This window comes from Colossoma macropomum, unplaced genomic scaffold (genome assembly GCF_904425465.1).
Source record: "Colossoma macropomum unplaced genomic scaffold, Colossoma_macropomum, whole genome shotgun sequence".
In the NCBI taxonomy this organism is placed as follows: Eukaryota; Metazoa; Chordata; class Actinopteri; order Characiformes; family Serrasalmidae; genus Colossoma; species Colossoma macropomum.
This window is the reverse complement of record NW_023494796.1, coordinates 19428738-19449238: the sequence shown is the minus strand read 5'-3', so window position 1 is coordinate 19449238 and position 20501 is coordinate 19428738. Positions and strand designations below refer to the sequence as shown.

Genomic DNA, 20501 nt, shown 5'->3' with positions numbered 1-20501 from the left:
ATACAACAATATTACATTTCAATCATACTCTTTGGAGCTGCCCTTCTGCAGATAGCCAACATTAGTTAGCTCCCTGTAACTAATTTGACTTGTTAGCAGTAAAAAAGGAATAAAAAGAGAGTAAGATAACATTGTATTAGATAAAAGAGTAAAATAAAAGAGCTGTTATGAGCAGTAATTTTGTTGATCGTTGACTGATAATGTGGTTGATTTAATTTTGATGTGTTTTTCAGAGAAATATGAAGACCACCAGACTCCCAAGCTGACTTTTGTGACTAGTCCACCTCTATTTGTCTCGCTAATTGTCTGTGTCCTCTCTCCATCCTCAGCGTGCTCACCTATATTTTCATGATTGATGTGAATCTGCCGCACACGCAGCCCACCACCTCTCCACGCATCGCTGATTTTACAGCCCGCATGCTGTCCCGCCTCAAACCGCTGCTAGAGTCCGAAGGAGAGATCCAAAACCATGTGCTGGATGATAACACTGAGGAACAGGATGAGAGGACCCAGGCCATCAAGCTGCTCAAAACTGGTGTGTGTGCTTGTTCGTGTGTGTACGTATAACTGACAGACAGGCAGACAGACTTGGGCTGACTTGGCACACTATTGCGCCTACAGCGCATTATAGCCAAAACATAAGCCATAAACATTAAGTTTCTTTCAGTGGATCAAAACGTTCAGGTTAGAGCACGGAGAGACGCCAGGGATGTGGGTAAAAACCTGCTCAATTACTATCATTTTTGTCCTTACTCCCCATGTAGTGCACTGCGCAAGTCATGAAATCAGGGATTCTACACCAACAGTGCACTAAATCTTAGATGGGTTGTTGTGCAGCTATGGCTGAATACAAATGACTTTTAATTGCACATATAATGCACACCTTAAAGCTCTGTGGAAGCACACCTTCATATGGCTGTTTTGTTACGGCTCAACTACAGTTTTAAACTGCCAAAAAGTTTAGAATTTTTACATCTTGGCAATATCGCAACAACATAAGAAATGCCTTATCCCTGCATGATGCAGAAACATTAGTACATGCCTTTATTACTTCAAGGCTAGACTATTGTAACGCACTACTGTCAGGATGCACCAGCAGGAATTTAAGTAAACTTCAGCTAGTTCAATATGCTGCATGTCCTCACTAAAACTAGAAAATTTGATCATGTCAGTCCAGTTCTATCATCACTTCATTGGCTGCCTGTTAAATTCTGTATTGATTGCAAAATTCTTTTATTGATGTATAAAGCCCTACACGGGCTTGCTCCTGAGTACCTGCAAGACCTTATTTCCCATTACGAGCCACCACGATTACTCAGATCACAGAGTGCTGGCTTTTTAATAGTTCCCAGAATTCAGAAGGTTTCATCTGGGGGAAGAGCCTTTTCTTATAAAGCCCCCAAACTCTGGAATGATCTTCCAGAAAATGTTCGGGACTCAGACTCAGTTGCAGTCTTCAAATCTAGGCTGAAAACTCACTTGTTTAGTTTAGCTTTTGGTAGTTAATGTTCCCCCTTAGATAAAGGCTGCAGATCCAGGGGTCCATGGACACAGGGAATTATAGTAAACGCTGGTCCTGTTGTCCCGCTGCTCGCACGCAATCACTCAGGCTTGTGGACAGTGGAGCGGAGGGATGCCAAATTGTTTCAGGGTGCTCCTGTGTCTGTGTGTCCTTTTGGTTATCTCCTTTTAGTTAAGCTGTTATAGTCAGATCTGCTGGAGTCATTAGCCACACTCTGGAAATGTTCACATTCTCTGTTTTACATACACCCAAACAGAACAAAACTAATTCCATCTCCCTACCTTTTTCCGAGTAAACAACTGCCCACCTGTCCGGCCGGACACTGATGGATGATTGTCTGTCGAGCTCTCCTGCTACCCGCTTCAGACCAGTTGCCCACGCCCCAGTCACCGCCACTTGCCCAGCTACCGCCACTTGCCTTGGACTAGCTGCCTACATTGAAGTTTTCATGGACTCCTAACTATTACTACTACTACTACTACTACTACTACTATTAATATTAGTAGTATAATAATTTTGTAGGTAGTTTGACCAGAGGAGGATGGGTCCCCCCTTGTCAGCGTTGGTTCCTCCCAAGGTTTCTTCCCCAGCTCTGAGGGAGTTTTTGCTTGCCACTGTCGCCCCTGGCTTGCTCACCTGGAGGATTACATTTCATGTTAAAACTTTGTCTTTAATGGATTTCTGTGAAGCTGCTTTGTGACAACATCAGTTGTAAAAAGCGCTATACAAATAAATTTGACTTGACTTGATTTATTAAATATAAACACTACAGCTCGGCTAGTGGTGGTCATAGCAATATTCTCTAAGCATATGTAACAGTGGTGCGCATGTACCATGCAAATTCGGCAGGAGACGCAGATTGGGTAGCGTCATGTGCCATCACACGAACGCAAGATAAGGCTGGGATGTTATAGGCAGAATTTTGCCGTAACTTGCACATCTCAGCAACACTGAAAATTGTTCCTCTACATCTGTGGACCTTTCAAAATAAGTGTCTTTGAACTGTGTTTGTAGATGCACTTTTCTGGATTTCTACAAGTGTCCTTAAAATGACATTAGTGACATAAAAGTTACATTTACAATAGGGAAACAACACTGTATTGCTCATGGTTTTAAATGCTGTTTAATGTGTATGGCATACGTGTGGCAAAAAGAAATGCATTGATTAACTAATGATTGTATAATGGATAATAAATTCATTGTACAAGATGTGAGTTCTAAAGCTTTACTTGAGTATTAATTGTACACAAAAATATTTATAAAGTTACTGGTTACAACTGAATGTACACAGACATTTAGTTCAACGTTTTCGTGTCAATTGCTTTTTCAGTTACACAGTGCGGTGATGTTTTACAGACATCATACAGCTAACATATACGATTAGGTGGGCAAAGGAGTGAAAGCATAGACATTATTTTGACCCGAAAGGGACGTCAGTGATAGTAGCAACACAAGTGTTTGTGTGTTATGTTATGTTTTATGTTATGTTATGTTATATTATGTTATGCATGTATGTGGCTATTTATGTATGACCAGTATTTATGCATGTAACAGTATTGTTTTCTTGTGTTGCAGTGCTGAAGTGGCTGATGACAAGTGCAGGACGCACTTTCTCCTCAGCTCTCCCAGAACAGCTGCAACTTCTGCCTCTTCTCTTCAAAGTGAGTCTCCCCCCTACTGCTGACCCATTTTACTTCTCTGTCCTCTCTCATTCTGCACAGTCCTGTGGCTCCAGTAGCTTTTTTGAAATGGAAGAGTTTGATGTACTAACAGTTCAAAATGTACTGTTCACTCTCCAATTTATATGGTGCATTTATGCAAAAACAGCCCCTTTCGAACCTCTTTTGTGAGGTCATGACCACAAAGACATTTCCATAACCTATATCACTTTAGCCGCCACCCACCCAGTTAGAGTGGCTAAAGTTTTTCCTAACATACCAGGATTTTAGTCCGAACTTTTTTAACATGGCATGATACAGAGCAGCCAATCAGAGCAGAGCTTATCATCTTCTTTCACCTTCTACGTTTTCCTCCTCTTTTTCCTCGTAGTCCCTCTGTCTCTTTTTCCTCTCTCTCTCTCTCTCTCTCTCTCTCTCTCTCTCTCTCTCTCTCTCTCTCTCTCTCTCTCTTTGTGTCTCTCTGTCTCTTTCTCTCTCTCTCTCTCTCTCTCTCTCTCTCTCTCTCTCTCTCTCTCAATTCAGTTTAATTCATGGGCGTTTTACTGGCATGACATATAATGCTATATTTATATTGCCAAAGCAACAGATCTCATGGTTGAAGAAAAATCAACAATTTAACAGCTGAGCATATTGGAGTCTAGGAAAACCCTTAACAGAAACAAATAACTGTTAGGCTTAAAAGTTAAACATTGAAGAATTGTAGTAAAGGGATAAAATAGATATAAAATCATAATGATAAAACAAGTGTGTGTGTGTGTGTGTGTGTGTGTGTGTGTGTGTGTTAAGCTCACTGGACAAAAGATTTGTCACCTGTGACTGAAACGTATCTAATAGCGTGTAATACATCCACAAGCACAAATAACAGCCATGATTTGCAGAGCATCCTCCAGCTTGAATCACACCTTGCACACAGTCCTCCTCAAAGGCTTCCTGAGGTCTACAATGAACACAACGCCTAGCATCATTCACATAAAATCAGAAACGATTTTCATCTGACCAGATAACACGTTTACAGTCATGAACAGTCCATTTTTGTGTATCTTCGCCCACTGTAGCAGGGCAACTTTTTGAGCAGAAGTGATCAAAGGCCTCTTGCGTGCCAACCTCTCTTTCTCTGTGCAGATTGCTCCTGTGGAGAATGATGACAGTTATGATGAGATGAAGACGGATGCTAAGACATGCCTCTCTCTGATGTCTCAGGGTCTGCTGTACACAGAACAGATCCCACAAGTCCTCAGCACTCTACAGGAGGTCAGACACATAGCAAAACAAGTTTATAATGTCTGGTGCATTGCGTCTGTTTGCCAGCATTATATATTACATCATCACTGTTGCAACAAAACTAAAACTGTTGTAACAAAAACAAAACCTCCAAAAAAAAAAATGTAAGTTCTTAAAAATTAATGTACATCACTGCAAAAAAAATATTCCCAGTCATTTTAGATTTTAGATTTCCACTGGTCCGTTTTTCATGAACATTAGCACAGTGTGAAGGATAGCCAGCATTTTCAAATTATATATAAAAAAATAATAAATGGATAAAATTACTTTTTATTCATTTATTATTTTCTTCAAAGAAAAATCTGTTAAGTCTTTAATATGTCAGTGTATTGCCCAATAACAAAGAAAACATGCTTATTTGTATAAAAAAATATTTTGAAAAAAGGTTGTTGTATAGCTTCTGAGCAGTAGATGTCACTGTGTGTTTTAGATTTCGAGGAGCAGCTCGTGGCACGCTCGCTACACTGTGCTCACCTACCTGCAGATCATGGTGTTCTACAATCTGTTCACTTTCCTCAGCGAGCCCAAGGCCGTCAGCCTGGTTCGAGCACTCGTTTTAGAGCTGCTAGAGGACGAGCAGTTGGAGGTACACACACACACAAAAACACACACGCACAAACAAAGAAAAGCAGAGAGAAACAGTTGAATGTGTGTAGGATGTGAAGTTCTGCATATGTAAAACAAATCTGATGAAATCAACAGATCCAACTACTATCTCTGTTCTATTTCTTTATGAATAGATGAACCTGAATTTTGTGTATGACTTTTAGCCTTTATACACAAATGTTGAAAGTTCATCTTCATCAAACAATAAAGTCTTGTTAGAGAGGGCACAATGATTTTTTTTTCTTTTCTGACACCAATATTGAAGCTTTGGGTATTGGCCAGTACTGATAGTAATACATTATTTCTTCGTCAAGAACTACTAAGCTTTTTATTTATTTTTTTTGTTGTTGTTGATGTTTGTTGTTTAATGAATTAACATATGTTAATGCTTAACCTAATCCTCTGCATCGTTTAATGTGATCCTGTGTATGTTGTATCTCATCTTAAATAGGGAACGGATGTAGTGGGGGGGGGTGCTGGACAAAACAACCAAACACATTTTTTTGCTGTAATTGCATTGTATTGTAATGCCATTCATGTATAAAATAAAAAGGTTAATTACCGAAAAGATGTATTTTTAATTGAAGCATGTGAAACACTTGAGCCTCTAATAGTAGACCATGATGCTCAAACTACTCAAATACTCCACTACCCCACAGGGAGAAATCCAAAGCTCACAACCGCACACAATGTGAGGGTGCTGGTTAGATTTGTCACAGGATTCGATTACATTCCTTCCTTTTTTTGCTCTGCTATCCAGTACAGCATTTTTTACTGATATCAGGTTGATATTGATAGGTATGCCATCACAGAAGATTATATATATCATCAAATTTTCATTCAATGTTGTATATCATTGCTGTCAGATCATTTTTTTTATATTTTATGGATACTGTGAATAGAGATTAACATACAAAGTTGAGAATGTGGTTTTATCATGATATTGATGATATATTGTATAAGAAATAAAGAAAGAAGGGAACAAAGGAAGTGGTGCAATTGTGTAATTCATGAATTACATTATATTATGCAATGTATTTAGGCATCTGGCATGTTAATGTATTTTGAGTGTGGTGGAACAAAGGCATTAGCTGAGAATGATTATATCACATTGGTGCATGTAAGTAATGAATATATGTATTTTGCCAGTTATGTCAATTACATAACAAATGTGGCTTCTGAAAGTGTGTTATGGCTGTGTGTGAATAATCTGCTGTCTTTTCAGTGATTCAGCATTCTCTCTTTCCTTTCTCTCCTTTTATGCTCTTTTTTCCTCTCTTACCCTTCACAGGTGTTGCCATAGCAACACCTGGCTGCAGGGGTATTTTTGTTTCCATGGAAACAGTGCTTCTGATTTCCGAAGAGTGGTAGGGTGGGGTAGGGTTTGGTAAAGGGTAAAAAAACACCCTTTTCTATGTACCAAATCACAGCAAGTTTGAATGCAGGCCAGTATCTCTGCTGAATTGCCGTCTGCTGACGCAACATCTTTGCGGACGATGTCAGCTGGCTAATCAGTACAAGTCAATAGGAACGTCATGGTGATGGGGTTTTACCAGGGTTAAGGGGCAAAGGAGGTGGGCTAAAACCAGATTAAGAGCTCTTTTGATGAGGTTAGAGCTTAACGCAGTCATGTAAAAGTGTCCCTATAAGAGAATCTCTCCCTCTCTTCCCTCTCTCTTTTAAGAAAGCATGCAGTATATCATCGCTGTTGTAACAAAACCTCATGTCTCTGAAACAAATGATGCAAAAATAAAAAAAATGGAGTTGAGATTTTCAAACTGCATAAAAAGTGATTTAATATGGAGTGTGTAAATTGTATTAGGTACATCTACCTTGTGTCTCCACTCATGTTTCTATTTTATTAGCTCTGCTTGCCACATACATGTACTTTGTAGTTGTACAAACTAGTTCATCAGGTGGTTTCTCGGCTTGCCTTTGTTTTTGCCCTTTTTCCCCATTCCTCATTGGTCAGAACCTCTGAGCAAATACCTGAGCAGGTATTATTTGGATGTTAGATAATTCTCAGCACTGCAGTGACGCTAATGTAGTGAGTGTTGTGCTGCACACACAACAGTGTAAACACTGCGCTCACTTACTGTCCACACCATTAGACACATCTACCTCACCTACCTACACCTTGTAGATGTAAAGTCAGAGACAGTAGCTCATCGTTTGCTGCAGTTTGTGTTTGTCATCCTCTAGTCGTTTACCATGGGTCAGGTTCTTGGAACAGGATGCTGTTGGCTGAATGTTTTTGTCTGGTGAACTATTTTCAGTCCAGAGTATTTTAAAAACTCCAGCAGCACTGCTGTGTGTGGTGATCTCTGTGCAGCACACACACAGTAACCATGTGCATGTCACTGCAGTTCTGAGAATGATCACCCAAATAATACCTGCTCAGTGGTGGTCCTATTGGCGTCCTGACAATTGATGAACAGGGTGAGGGCTAACAAAGTATGCAGAGAAACATGTGGACTACAGTCTGTAATTGTAGAACTACAAAGTGCACCTATGTGGTAAGTGGAGCTGATAAAATAGACAAAGAGTGTGCCTAGAAGGTAGAGAATTGAAGGGAGACTGTGATCTGAGCTGTAGTGTAGAACACAATCTTTGTTTTTTCTCTTCTCTCTCTCTCTCTCTCTCTCTCTCTCTCTTTCTCTCTCTCTCTCTCTCTCTCTCTCTCTCTCTGTGTTATAGGTGAGAGAGATGGCTGCTACCACTCTGAGTGGTTTCCTGCAGTGTAATTTCCTGTCAATGGATAAACACATGCAGGCTCATTTTGAGACCCTCAGTAAGACCCGGCTGCCTGAACGCAGGAGGAGGGAAGTGGGCTCAGTGGTGGACACCATTCCTTCTGCTGGTACACAAACATAATACAAACACACATACACACACACACACACACACACACACACACACAGACTGAAGCACATACAGACACACTGGTCCAGTCACTGTATCCAACTAACCCTGACCATATCCTTCTATGTGTGCTCTTTTTCTCCATAAATATTTTGGGGTAACAAAAAGATGTTATTAAATGATAAATACAGTGTAAATATCTTAGCTTTTATTTATGTATAATCCTTTATATTGTTAATTTTTGTGAAGGATAGAGTTTATATTTTTATCTTATTTTTACTTTTAGTATTATATATATTGTCTATATAGTAACAAGTAACAAACTGTAAAAACCGTGTAAAAACAAAGTTAATTACTTGCTGATTAATTCTCTTCTTGTTGCTTCTTTTCTTTTCTTGAGTGCCTTGCTATCCCTTTGCTGCTGTAACACTGAGAATTTCCCTAATAAAGGATTATCTTATCTTATAAATTATACTGTATTTCTTGCTATTATCTGTGTACATTCATTTCACATTTGTAGTAGTGGTGTAAATATATATATATATATATATATTTGTAATCCAATGTAATTGCTTTTCTCTTGTCACTTGTCACCAAATGTCACCAAATGTCCTTCACAGATTATCCTTCACACTTTTATCTGTTATTTATGTGTCAGCGTGTTTTATGTGTGTGTGTGTGTGTGTGTGTGTGTGTTCAGATCTGCTACAGCGGCATGCTGGAGTTTTGGGTCTGAGTGCCTGTATCCTCTCCAGCCCATATGACGTCCCCACCTGGATGCCCCAGATCCTCATGGACCTCAGCGCTCATCTAAATGACATGCAGCCCATTGGGGTATTGTACCACTGCACACTTAAAGCAATGGTTCAGTTAGAAGTCAGATTTATATACCCAAAATGTAGTTGATCAGCCAAGACATATTTAGCACCCAGTGTTATATAGATATATATATATACATATATAATATCTTACACACTTCCCTGCGCAACAATTATTGAATATTGGCACCCCTTCGTTTAATACTCTGCAGCTTCCAGTTTTCTCCTATAATGTTTAATGATACTGAAGAACACATGGCCAAGGATCTGAGACCTTTCCTCTGTACAGAACCTCTCCAGATCCTTAAGATTCCTGGGTCCACACTGTGGACTTTCCTTTTCAGCTCATCTCACAGGCTTTCTATGGGCTTTAGGTCAGGGGACTGGGGTGGCAAAACCATTTTTGTGATGATTTTGAGGTGTGCTTTGGATCATTGCTGGAAGATTCAAACTATGGGCCAGTTTAAGGTTCCTGGCTAAGCCAGTCAGGTTTGATTTTATTTTTGCTGGTACTTAATGGTGTCTGTGATACCATGTATCCGAATCAATTGTCCAGGGTCTTTGGAAGAAAAACAGCCCCACACTATCACAGATTCACCACAAAACTTCACACTGGGGATGAGGTACTCTTCTGTATGGCCTCTGTATGGATCTTTGTGTCCACGCCAAACTCACTTTATGAGACCACAAAAACCTCTATTTTGGTCTCATCTGACCATAGAACACGGCCCCACTGAAAGTTCCAATAACATCTGGCAAACTGTAGGCACTTGAGTTTGTTGGTCATTGACAGTAGAGGCCTCCTTCTGGCAACCCCCAGAAACAACCTGTGGTTGTGTACACTATATTGCCAAAGTATTCACTCACCCATCCAAATCATTGAATTCAGGTGTTCCAATCACTTCCATGGCCACAGGTGTATAAAACCAAGCACCTAGGCATGCAGACTGCTTCTACAAACATTTGTGAAAGAATGGGTCGCTCTCAGGAGCTCAGTGAATTCCAGCATGGTACCGTGATAGGATGCCAACTGTGCAACAAGTCCAGTCATGAAATGTCCTCACTACTAAATATTCCACAGTCAACTGTCAGTGGTATCATAACAATGTGGAAGCGATTGGGAACAACAGCAACTCAGCCACGAAGTGGTAGGCCATGTAAATTGACAGAGCGGGGTCAGCAGATGCTGAGACGCATAGTGCGCAGAGGTCGCAAACTTTCTACTGAGTCAATCGCTACAGACGTCCACATGAAGTTTGGAGTTCAGATTAGCTCAAGAACAGTGCGTAGAGAGCTTCATGGAATGGGTTTCCATGGCCGAGCAGCTGCATCCAAGCCGTACATCATCAAGCGCAATGTAAAGCATCGAATGCACTGGTGTAAAGCATGTCGCCACTGGACTCTAGAGCAGTGGAGACGTGTTCTCTGGAGTGACGAATCATGCTTCTCCGTCTGGCAATCCGATGGACGAGTCTGGGTTTGGCGGTTGCCAGGAGAACGGTACTTGTCTGACTGCATTGTGCCAAGTGTATGGTTTGGTGGAGAGGGGATTATGGTGTGGGGGTGTTTTTCAGGAGTTGGGCTCGGCCCCTTAGTTCCAGTGAAAGGAACTCTTAATGCTTCAGCAGACCAAGAGATTTTGGACAATTTCATGCTCCCAACTTTGTGGGAACAGTTTGTGGCCCCAAAGAAGACATGGATGAGCAAGGTCCATAAAGACATGGATAAGCGAGTTTGGTGTGGAAAAACTTGACTGGCCTGCACAGAGTCCTGACCTCAACCCAATAGAACACCTTTAGGATGAATTAGAGCGGAGACTGCGAGCCAGGCCTTCTCGTCAAATATCAGTGTCTGACCTCACAAATGCGCTTCTGGAAGAATGGTCAAAAATTCCCATAAACACACTCCTAAACCTTGTGGAAAGCCTTCCCAAAAGAGTTGAAGCTGTCATAGCTGCAAAGAGTGGGCCGACATCATATTAAACCCTATGGATTAAGAATGGGATGTCACTCAAGTTCATATGCGTGTGAAGGCATATGAGCGAATACTTTTGGCAATATAGTGTAGGTGGTGTTTGATTGTAGTTCGGAAGATGTTCTGACCCCAAGACCTAACTAATTTCTGCAAATTTCCCAGCTGTGATCCTTGGAGATTCTTTGCCCACCCGAACCATCCTCCTCAATGTGCATGGGGTCAGTATAAACATACATCCGTTTCCGAACAGATTCTTAACATCTCCAGTTGTTTTAAACTTCTTAATTATTGACCTGATAGTGGAAATGGGCTTTTTCTTGTAGCCATTTCCAGATTTGTGCAGCTTACCAACCTTTTGTCATATATCATTGCTGTCATTCTCTGGTCTTTCTCATAACGATGGATTTGTATATTCCCTAGCGAATCAGTCATGGCTGTCCAGTTCCTAATCACTCAGGTGAAATTTAGAGCATAAAATATGAATGGAGATATACTTCAGTTAGATTTCACTCCTAAGAATTTCTATGGGTGCAAACAATTGTGGCACACATAGATTTAAGAAAAATATTTATTTCATGACAAGATTTAGTTTTTTCTTTTAGACATTATACCTTAAATAAAAGTTTTAAATAAAAGATTTTTGCTAATATTTTGAATGAAGGATCACAAGGATAAATAATTAAGAAAATCTTTAACAACTCATTTTACTCTTGATTACCAAAGGTGCCAATATTTATGGAGGGCACTAAAAATCAGTGAGAAATTATGGCTGAGAATAGCTCAACCAGTTTGCATTGAAGTCACTGTAGTTACTAAAGATCCTTAAGATGTAACACCTTAAGGTGTTAATAAAGATGGGAAAACAGGGAAAAATTACATTTTGTTCACTTTTGTAGATAACAATAGTGTCAGAAACCACATAAGCGAGTATTGCATTTTGAAAAAATGCATTACGAAATGCATTTTCTGCATTGAGCATTATATTCACTGAAAATACATTCTTACAATACAACAACCTTGCAGATGACAGTGAGGAAAACCCTCTCTGACTTCCGTCGGACTCATCATGATAACTGGCAGGAGCACAAGCAGCAGTTCACTGATGACCAGCTTCTAGTGCTCACTGACCTGCTGGTCTCACCATGCTACTATGCCTAAACTCAGGTAGACCCACAGCTTCACAAACATAAAACCACAGAATAACAAACCAAATACACTGAGTTGGCAGGTTTTTAACTCATTGGCCATTTTTTCCAAAAAACCCTTATAGTTGCTTTTACAATAGATGCACTGTTTATCATCCTCTACCCTGTCCACCATAGGACCACCATGGACCAAATATTATGTGTGGTGGATCATCCTCAGCACTATAGTGCCACAAGCCTTTTTTCCATCCAGCTATTAAATTATTTTATGAACAGATTTGCTACAGTCAGTAACTGTAAACCTACAAAGTGCACCTGTACATGGTAGGTGTTTCTGATAAAATGGCCAGTGAACAGGGCTGGAGTAACACTTGTTTTCAGACCAGGAGTTACATGATGACCCCAAAGTCTAACTGTATTTTTCTTGCTACACACACACACACACACACACAGCCCTTGTGCATAACTTTTCCAAAATCTGCATTTTCATCTTCTTCTTTTCTTACTCTTATGTATTATTTATACGCTACACTGAGATAACCAAGATGGCTTGCTAGTGAAAAAATGAAAACAGGCGAAAGCTTTAATCTTAAATGTGACATAATAGGGAGCCAAAATGTTACAAACTAATGTCAGCTAGTTAAGGTCATTATTTCTCACTGGCCAGTTACTCAGATATGTCCTCATCTTCCTTAAATAGCTTTTCCATTTTTGTCTTTTTGGTACCTCCTTGTTTTTTTGTAGTTTTTGCCACTGCTGTTCTTCACATGATTTGTGTATGAAAATTACTACATTGGTAATGCAAAAAATACATAATAGTAATGAGGATTGCTGCCAGTTGTGTCAGCCAGTACCAGATTCACACCGTCGCTCTGAATTTGATATGCTAATCTCTCAAGGCTGATGTTGACATCTTGTTAAAATTTCCATTCCACCTTAAAAAGTGCAGCAGTTACATGCTAGTGCATGCAAATGCATCTGAATGCTACTGCAACAACATTTAAGTTGGAATGGTAAATGAGAATGAAAAGCTTAAGCTTTGTCTGATCACTATCCACTGTACGAGAGTCAATTAGCAAACCGGGGCTGTACCACTTGAGAGGTGGTTTAATTTACTACAGAAAAACACTTGAGTATAATATTTATAGTTTGTCTGAGCATTCTTGTGTCTCTATGTGCAATAACCAGCCCAAAACCGCTACCAGCCCACTGGGAATTCTCCTGACTCTCCCAATTACCCACTCCAGCATTGCTGGCAACATGATATATTTCAACTTGATAAATTTATATTTTACTGTAAAAGTAAACTGTAAAGATAAACTGTGGCATTAGGTTTATTTTCTCATAAACATAAAGTATCCTTTTCTATTAAGCACTAATTGCTTCCATTTTTCTCCTGCTTTAGAACATCGTGCAACTCTTCACTGGAGACGTCCAGCTCACACAAGGAAGGAGCTGCTTTACAAGCTTTTAAATGACAGCTAAAACTGGATGTAACAAGGTGTACACAGCGTTTTTTTCTGATACACTTAATATTTAAGATTTAACCATTAGCAGGGATGACTGGTCTGCAGTATGTAATATTCCTATACAGATTCATTTTCTGCTTATGGAGAGCATGCATGTGTTTTCTTTGGAGAAATTATTTTTACTTCTTAGTATGGACAGTTTGAGTCTATTTGATGCACTGTGCACTGTTTGATACTATTTGATGCTGTCTAGGGCTTTGTACACTGCAAAAAATTGCAGTTTTGATTAATGAAATGAACAGGTGGGAGTTAGAGATAAACACCTGGATTCTTCCATCCATGTCCAAAAAACAATCTATATGCACTACTGTGCAAAAGTCAAAACCCTTCATTTATTAGAGATTAGAACCACTTGCATAAGGAGTTTCCAAGACAAATTATTAAAAGGCACAGAAAAACTGGGACCTTATAGACTACCAAAACTGTCACCACAAGATAAACAGTACTTAAAGCTTTCATCTTTGAGAGATGTTTGCAGATCAAACATAGACACGCTGGTGTTTTCAGAACAAAGGAGTGTTCACCCCAGAGCCCATAGCTCAACATCATTTAATGTGTTTGGGATTACTTGGATTATAAGAAATAGAAAATACAACCAACTGAACTTTGGAAGTGTGAAAAATATCCCTGCAGATTTTGAAAAACTGAAAGCAAGTCTCCCAAAAAAAGAATGGAAGCTGTAATAAAGGCAAAACCTGGGTACACAGCCTTGTTGAGTCTTCTGTTTTTTTTTGTTTGTTTTTTATTTTGATACTGTACTTGATGGCCATTTTAATAGAAAGTTCAATAAATGAAGACTGCTGTCTGACTTTTGCACAGTGCTGTGTGTATTCAACATATTTTTTGCAATGGTACATACTTACCTATATGACAATATTTATTTATTTGTTTTATTTAAGATAATAATTGCAGAATGGTTTTGGGTTTTTGGGCTTTATGATCGGGTTCCTTAGCCTGTAGTTGTGAGAATATTTTTATTAGTACATTTTTTTACATTTTTATTATTTTGTTACAGCAAAGCAGAGTAAAAGACAGAGAGAGTGTGTTTGTGTGTGTGTGCATACAAATGAGCATGAGGGGGACAAAGGGTGTCTCTTGATGCAGTGTCATTAGCTTGAACTGTGTATGTGTGTGTGTTAGCGCACCATGTATTTGAGAGCAGTGTCATTAAAATGGATGCAGTGACTAAACACCCTTTTAAGCTCCATGCACTGCTAACTGTTCCGCGGCCCTACTTCATCTCTGCTATCTCTCTTGCTTTTTACATAGAGCACGTCTTTTATTACCACAGTAGGTACAAAGAAGGTACACTTAGCATTGAAATTGGAAATCCTTCTCATTGTATACATATTATGACAAACTTTGAACACGGTAGAAGTCTAACATCGACCCATACTATAAAAATCAGAATGTGCTTAAAGGTAAACTTTTGTTTTTCAACCTAATTTCTATCTGCAGCACCTGTGGTACACACTCAATTAACACGAACAATCCTTTTGATGCAGTTTCTTTTGCTTGGAAGAGAACAGAAAACAGAACACTTATAGTAGAAGACAATGGGCACTTGCTTTAGCATCTGCTCATTGGCTTCTATTAGAAGTGTGCTTAAAGAAAGGGGTTTATAATTCCACCAAATTTTCAAAATGTCTCTATAATTCAGAGTGGTTTATTGTGGACAAGCTTACCGAATCAGATTTCTTCACATTGGTGATAGGAATGAGGGGTTGCTATGTCTACAACACAAATACAGCCATTTTATTTACTGTCCCAAATGACCAATGAATCTAAACTTGTTCTGAGGTCTTACATGTAAGGTTAATAACTAAAATAGTGAAGCTGAAAAAAGTTTTCCCTCACAACACTGAATTCTGAACTCTGAAAACTTTTGGCTCAAAATCTTATCTCTGACCTATCATAAAACTCAGGCATCAGGCATTCCTTTTTTGTAATAACTTGCAATAACAGGAGCATTTCACATCAAACCACATGGAAGGTTGTTTACATCATAAATATTTAATTATGTGAAGATTATAAAATAAGTGGAATTCCCCTTTAACAGGTTTTTGGTAACAGGAAATGCATCAGAATTGTCCATGGCAAATGAGGCTTCTGATGTGGCACATAGAGATTAGGTTGAAAAACACTGGAGTATTCCTTTAAGGCCTCAAACAGGCCTTGTTTGTGTAGTTAAACCAGTCAGCTGACACTGTAAATGATAAAAGCAGGTCTACCATGGACATAAAAAAGAAAAAAAATTATCTTTCATGCGTACAGACTATGCTTGAATCTATTTGGAATGTGAAGTCCAAGACGGTGCTGCTTCAATTACAAGACATGAAAAATCATCTTTATATGTAAACCACTCAGAGAAGAACTCTTTACATAGATCATGCTGATTGAGTCTTTACTCATGCTACTCAAAACTTTACACATTAACATTATCAGCCACCCAGGGAAAATCATACTCTCTAGTGAATAGTACACTGCTATTACATCTGCCCGTGTGCAGTTCTGACCCTCAGCATTGTAAACAGTAGTGCCACATCTGCAGTGTTTTATTTCTTTATCTATTTATTGTTTTTCGAAAAATGGCATTTACCTGATATTCAAAGGTGAACAAAAAGGTGTGCTGTTTGTTTGTAACAAAGCATAACATGTTGGCTTATGTGTGTCTTCGCAGACTTTCTCTGTAAAAAAAAAGGACCTCACATTACGTGCTTCAAAATTAATTTCACATATTTTTCCAGAGTTCTGCATATTTCAATGCTTGAGATGTAAACTGTAAACCAGAGTGGTTTGATGTGAAATGGTTCATTGTAGAGACAACTTTGATTTCTCTTCTCTAGTGATAGGAACCAGGGGTTACAGTGTCTACAACACACATATATAGCCATTTAGCCATGCAACACCCTGCATGTTCTTCACCATGAATGTCTGGGGCATCAGGAAGTGTATTCCTATCCATTTCATGTATTATTTTTCTGTGTGGTAGCTTTTAGATGCATTAAATGCTCTGGACGTCTGTTTCCTGTCACCACTTCTGTGAACAATTCTGACTTGGTCGAATTCCCCTGGGAGTTGATTGTCCTATTTCAGGTATTTGGGCATTGAGAATTGTCCCTAAAGCTTTGGACTTAATTCCAAACAGTCTGTATGAAAAATGCATCCTTCCTCAATGCATACATCAGTAGATTATTAAATTGTGTTTTACTTAGGGACAAAGTGGAAAACAAAATAAAATGTCAGTATGTAATAAAAAATGCCTTACAATCAAGCAGCGTGCCCAGTGTTCCCCCAAAAGAGATGACAGGAGAATCAGGACAAGTAACAGAAATCAGAAACCTGGTCAAATAAATGAATTTAGCCAGAGATAGGTCTGCTTAAATCTAATAGGTCATATAGTTGGGGGAGGTGGTAGCACATACAATGTTCACTGTAATGGAGTGAATGTTGGATTTTTTCCGGGAATCAAAAAAACAACACGGTGTGGAATCGACTCCATCGATTCGCTTCACCTGGGATTACAACTGGAGTCGACTCCAGAACTGCTGGAATCGAACAGCCCGGTGCAACGATGAAAGCTTTTCTTCGCGTCTGCCTACGCGACTTACGTAAACTGCGTTAGACTAGCGCTTAATTTTCGCTGATAGCAGAATAGCTAGACTGCCACTTACTCTGTGTCATCTGTAAAACATTTTCTTCTAGCTCCTCCCTTACTATACCAAGGATGCTCTTCTAGGGCTGAACTGAATCTCAACGGAGAGAGGGAGGCTTTCAGGAGTCAGAAAACCGCCTCCTTTGTTTTTAGCACGACATTAGCAGGAAACCTTTTCCCTTCATTTCACTAATCCTGCCAGATATCATTTTCTAAAAAACGCCTAATAACGTAGGACATACATGCAAATATGGAAAATAGAGTCAAAAATGGGACACTCACAGGAGAACATGGTAAGCACGTTTTCTCTTGTTTTAATTGATAAGGAAAACGGGTCTGTTTTGCATTATAGCTACATACATAGTAGGTTTTATTTGGCTAGAATTGAGCATTAATGGCATGTCTTGTTGTTCAGATATTATGCATGGACGTTTATTTCTAAGCCTATTTGCCTATTAGTTTTGTCAGAGGGGGCGGGGGCGCAGATTCGATTGCCTCAGACGCATCTACCTACTTACATGGGCGCTACGAAATACCAGCCATGAATGTTGTTGGATGTTGAGGTACCTTCACAATACATACGTGCAGCGCAGTGTGACCATTACACTAGCATCTGTTCATTAATATGAATTATAATATATATGAATATAGGAAACGCATGTATATACAGTCCTGCTGAAAAGTCCAGCCAATACAAAGCTTTTGTTGGTAGGTATGGTCTAATCTTGGATCTTTGATGTTCGTTAGTCTAAAACGGTCAAGCTGGACTAGGCGAGAACACGTCCTATGCTGGTAAACCGGTTAGGCTGTTTAAGCTGTTAGACCAGCTTTGTCAAGCTGGTCATGCTGGTAGACCAGCTAAACCATCAAACCAAGGCGAAAACATTAATTATCCTGGTCAGCCAGCTAAATTGGCCAACGAGGATAACCAGCTTGAGCTGCCCAAGCTGTGTTTTTTTCACCATGGCACAGTAGTCATCACGAACAAGACAAACACTTGGTTTGTCATAGGCTTCATAGTTCAGGTGCACGTTCTGTAATTTTTCAGTAATTAATCAAGGACATGAATCTTTCCATAGGGAATAATATTTTTAACAATCATGAAGCATACACCCTACTCTACTGGTAAAGTGGACTCATTCATTTCCCCCTCTTTGTCCTGTAGCACTCCAGGAGAACAAACTGAGCAACACACTGCTCAGCCTTACTGGGCACTGTACAGTGGGCAAAGTAGTAAGGCTGTGATCTTAACCCACCCTAATGTGTACCATGAACAGCACTGGCTGGGCATTGGATCAGGCAGACATCGGAAGGCACCAGGCCTTCAATGTCTCCTCAGGGCAGAGTCCCGCCCCCAGCGGCTGGGCCTTGATCCACACAGCTACGCTGGCGTCCTGCTCAATGCTCCTCATCCTCATCTTCTGCCTGGGCTCTTATGGCAACCTGGTGGTGTTCCTATCCTTCTTCGATCCTGCGTTCCGCAAGTTACGCACCAACTTTGACTTCATGATCCTCAACCTGTCCTTCTGCGATCTGTTCATCTGCTGTATCACTGCACCCATGTTTGCGCTCGTACTCTTCTTGGATGCGGGGGAGGGCGGAGGCGGTGTTTCCAAGGGCTTCTGCTTCGCCTTCCACCTCACCAGCTCAGGTTTCATCATCATGTCTCTGGAGACGGTAGCCGTCATCGCCCTGCATCGGTTGCGCATGGTCCTGGGCCAGCAGCCGAACCACACTGCCTCCTTCCCCTGCACCTTAGCTCTTACTGCCCTGTTGTGGACATCTAGCTTCACCCTGGCAGCTCTGGTCACTGTGCGAGCCTATCCCAGGAGCCCTGGGCCCTGCATGCCGCACTTTGGCCTCACAGGGAACCGGGCCAAGGTGGTATTGTACGTGTACCTCGCGGATTTTGCCTTCTGTGTGGGTGTGGTGTCCATCTCGTACCTGATGATCGCGCAGGCATTGCGAAAGAACGCCCAGGTACGCAAGTGTCCAATCATCACAGTGGATGCCACGCGCCCCCCGGGCCCACCACCACCCTTCCTTGCCGCTGGTTTTGAGGGCATGCAGTGTGCTGTCCCAGTGCCATCTCTTTACCGCAACCAGACATACAACAAGCTCCAGCACGTGCAGACGCACCCATTCACAAAAAGGAACAGTGGTGCCCTGGTGCCAGGGGCTGCCACAGGAGCCACCTGCTGCCAGATAGTGTCCACAGTTAATCTGGCCACAGCTAAGGATTCCAAAGCTGTGGTGACGTGCGTGGTCATAGTCATTTCTGTGCTGTTTTGCTGCTTGCCCATGGGCGTCTCTCTGGCACAGGATGTCTTGTCCCCAGAAAGTGGCTTTGTCCATTACCAGTTTGAACTTTGTGGGTTCACCCTCATCTTCCTCAAGTCAGGCATAAACCCATTTGTGTACTCTCGGAACAGTGCAGGCCTGCGGCGCCGGGTGCTTTGCTGCCTCCAATGGCTGGCGCTTGGCTTCCTCTGCTGCAAGCACAAGACCCGGCTCCATGCCATGGGTAAGGGAAGCCTTGAGGTCAACCGCAACAAGTCCTCGCACCATGAGACCAACTCAGCCTACGTGCTGTCTCCTAAGCCGCAGAAGCGGCTTGTGGACCAGGCCTGCGGGCCTAGCCACTCTCGCAACAGCATGCCCAGCCCACGTGCCATGGCTGGACGCAAGCCCCGGCCCCCGAGCACCTCCACGCCCATCAACACTCGCATAGAGCCCTATTACAGCATTTACAACAGCAGCCCCTCAGCTGGACCCAGTTCCCCCAACAGCCTGCAGCCAGTCAACTCTCAGACCACCGCCTTTGCTAAGAGCTACGTAGCCATGCACTACCACACCCACCAGGAGGTGCTGCAGGACTTTGACAGTACCTCAGCCCATCAGATCCCCGTCCCCTCAGTGTGAGAGGCCTGTGCTACCTTTCAGAGCACAGAAGTGTTAGAATGTCAGTCTGCTTGCTTACAGTATGTATAAAGGAACATTACAGTATTTGGTTGTGATATACCAGTGTTTTTTTTCAAGAGAAAAAAAATAAATAAATAAAAGTGGATATTAATTCAGATTACTAAAGTAATTGTTTCAATCCCCAGTGTTAATGTTCCTTGAAGGATATTCTATTTTTACATTGACATGGCAATTTTCATATTGTATGAAAGTGTGTCTTTTCTTCATTAAAAGAAACTTATGATATTTTTCTAAACAACACTGTTTTCAAGTTCCAAGCAGTGTTTTAATACTATGTCTATTTTTTTTCATCCTGTTTTTCTTAATTTATGAAAGTAAAGAAACTGAATTTCCATAAGCTTAAACAAGGCATAGCACTGCATACAGTATAGGTTTTAATAGTTCAAAAAAATATAGTCTATTGACCACATCTTTAAGCTATTGTGTGTATTATGAATGATTATTGTGA

The 20501-nt window shown here is 40.7% G+C and overlaps 2 protein-coding genes across 3 annotated transcripts in view; both read left to right on the top strand.

The window, feature by feature from the left end:
• psme4a (proteasome activator subunit 4a) overlaps positions 1–14237 on the top strand; it is a 78671-nt gene extending 64434 nt beyond the window's left edge. For both annotated transcript variants that reach the window (XM_036583089.1, XM_036583088.1), the window contains 8 exons: positions 330–535; positions 3098–3183; positions 4324–4452; positions 4913–5068; positions 7786–7948; positions 8651–8784; positions 11766–11906; positions 13293–14237. In XM_036583089.1, coding sequence (XP_036438982.1) covers positions 330–535; positions 3098–3183; positions 4324–4452; positions 4913–5068; positions 7786–7948; positions 8651–8784; positions 11766–11900 — 1009 coding nt within the window. In that variant the 3' untranslated portion in view covers positions 11901–11906; positions 13293–14237. The remainder of the gene's footprint in view (positions 1–329; positions 536–3097; positions 3184–4323; positions 4453–4912; positions 5069–7785; positions 7949–8650; positions 8785–11765; positions 11907–13292) is intronic.
• Positions 14238–16507: 2270 nt separating this feature from the next.
• On the top strand, positions 16508–20189 carry gpr75 (G protein-coupled receptor 75). The gene is made up of 2 exons (XM_036583477.1): positions 16508–17364; positions 18237–20189. Exon 2 carries the CDS (start codon positions 18332–18334, stop codon positions 19991–19993), a length of 1662 nt encoding a protein of 553 aa, XP_036439370.1. The 5' UTR covers positions 16508–17364; positions 18237–18331; the 3' UTR covers positions 19994–20189.
• Positions 20190–20501: the final 312 nt, after the last annotated feature.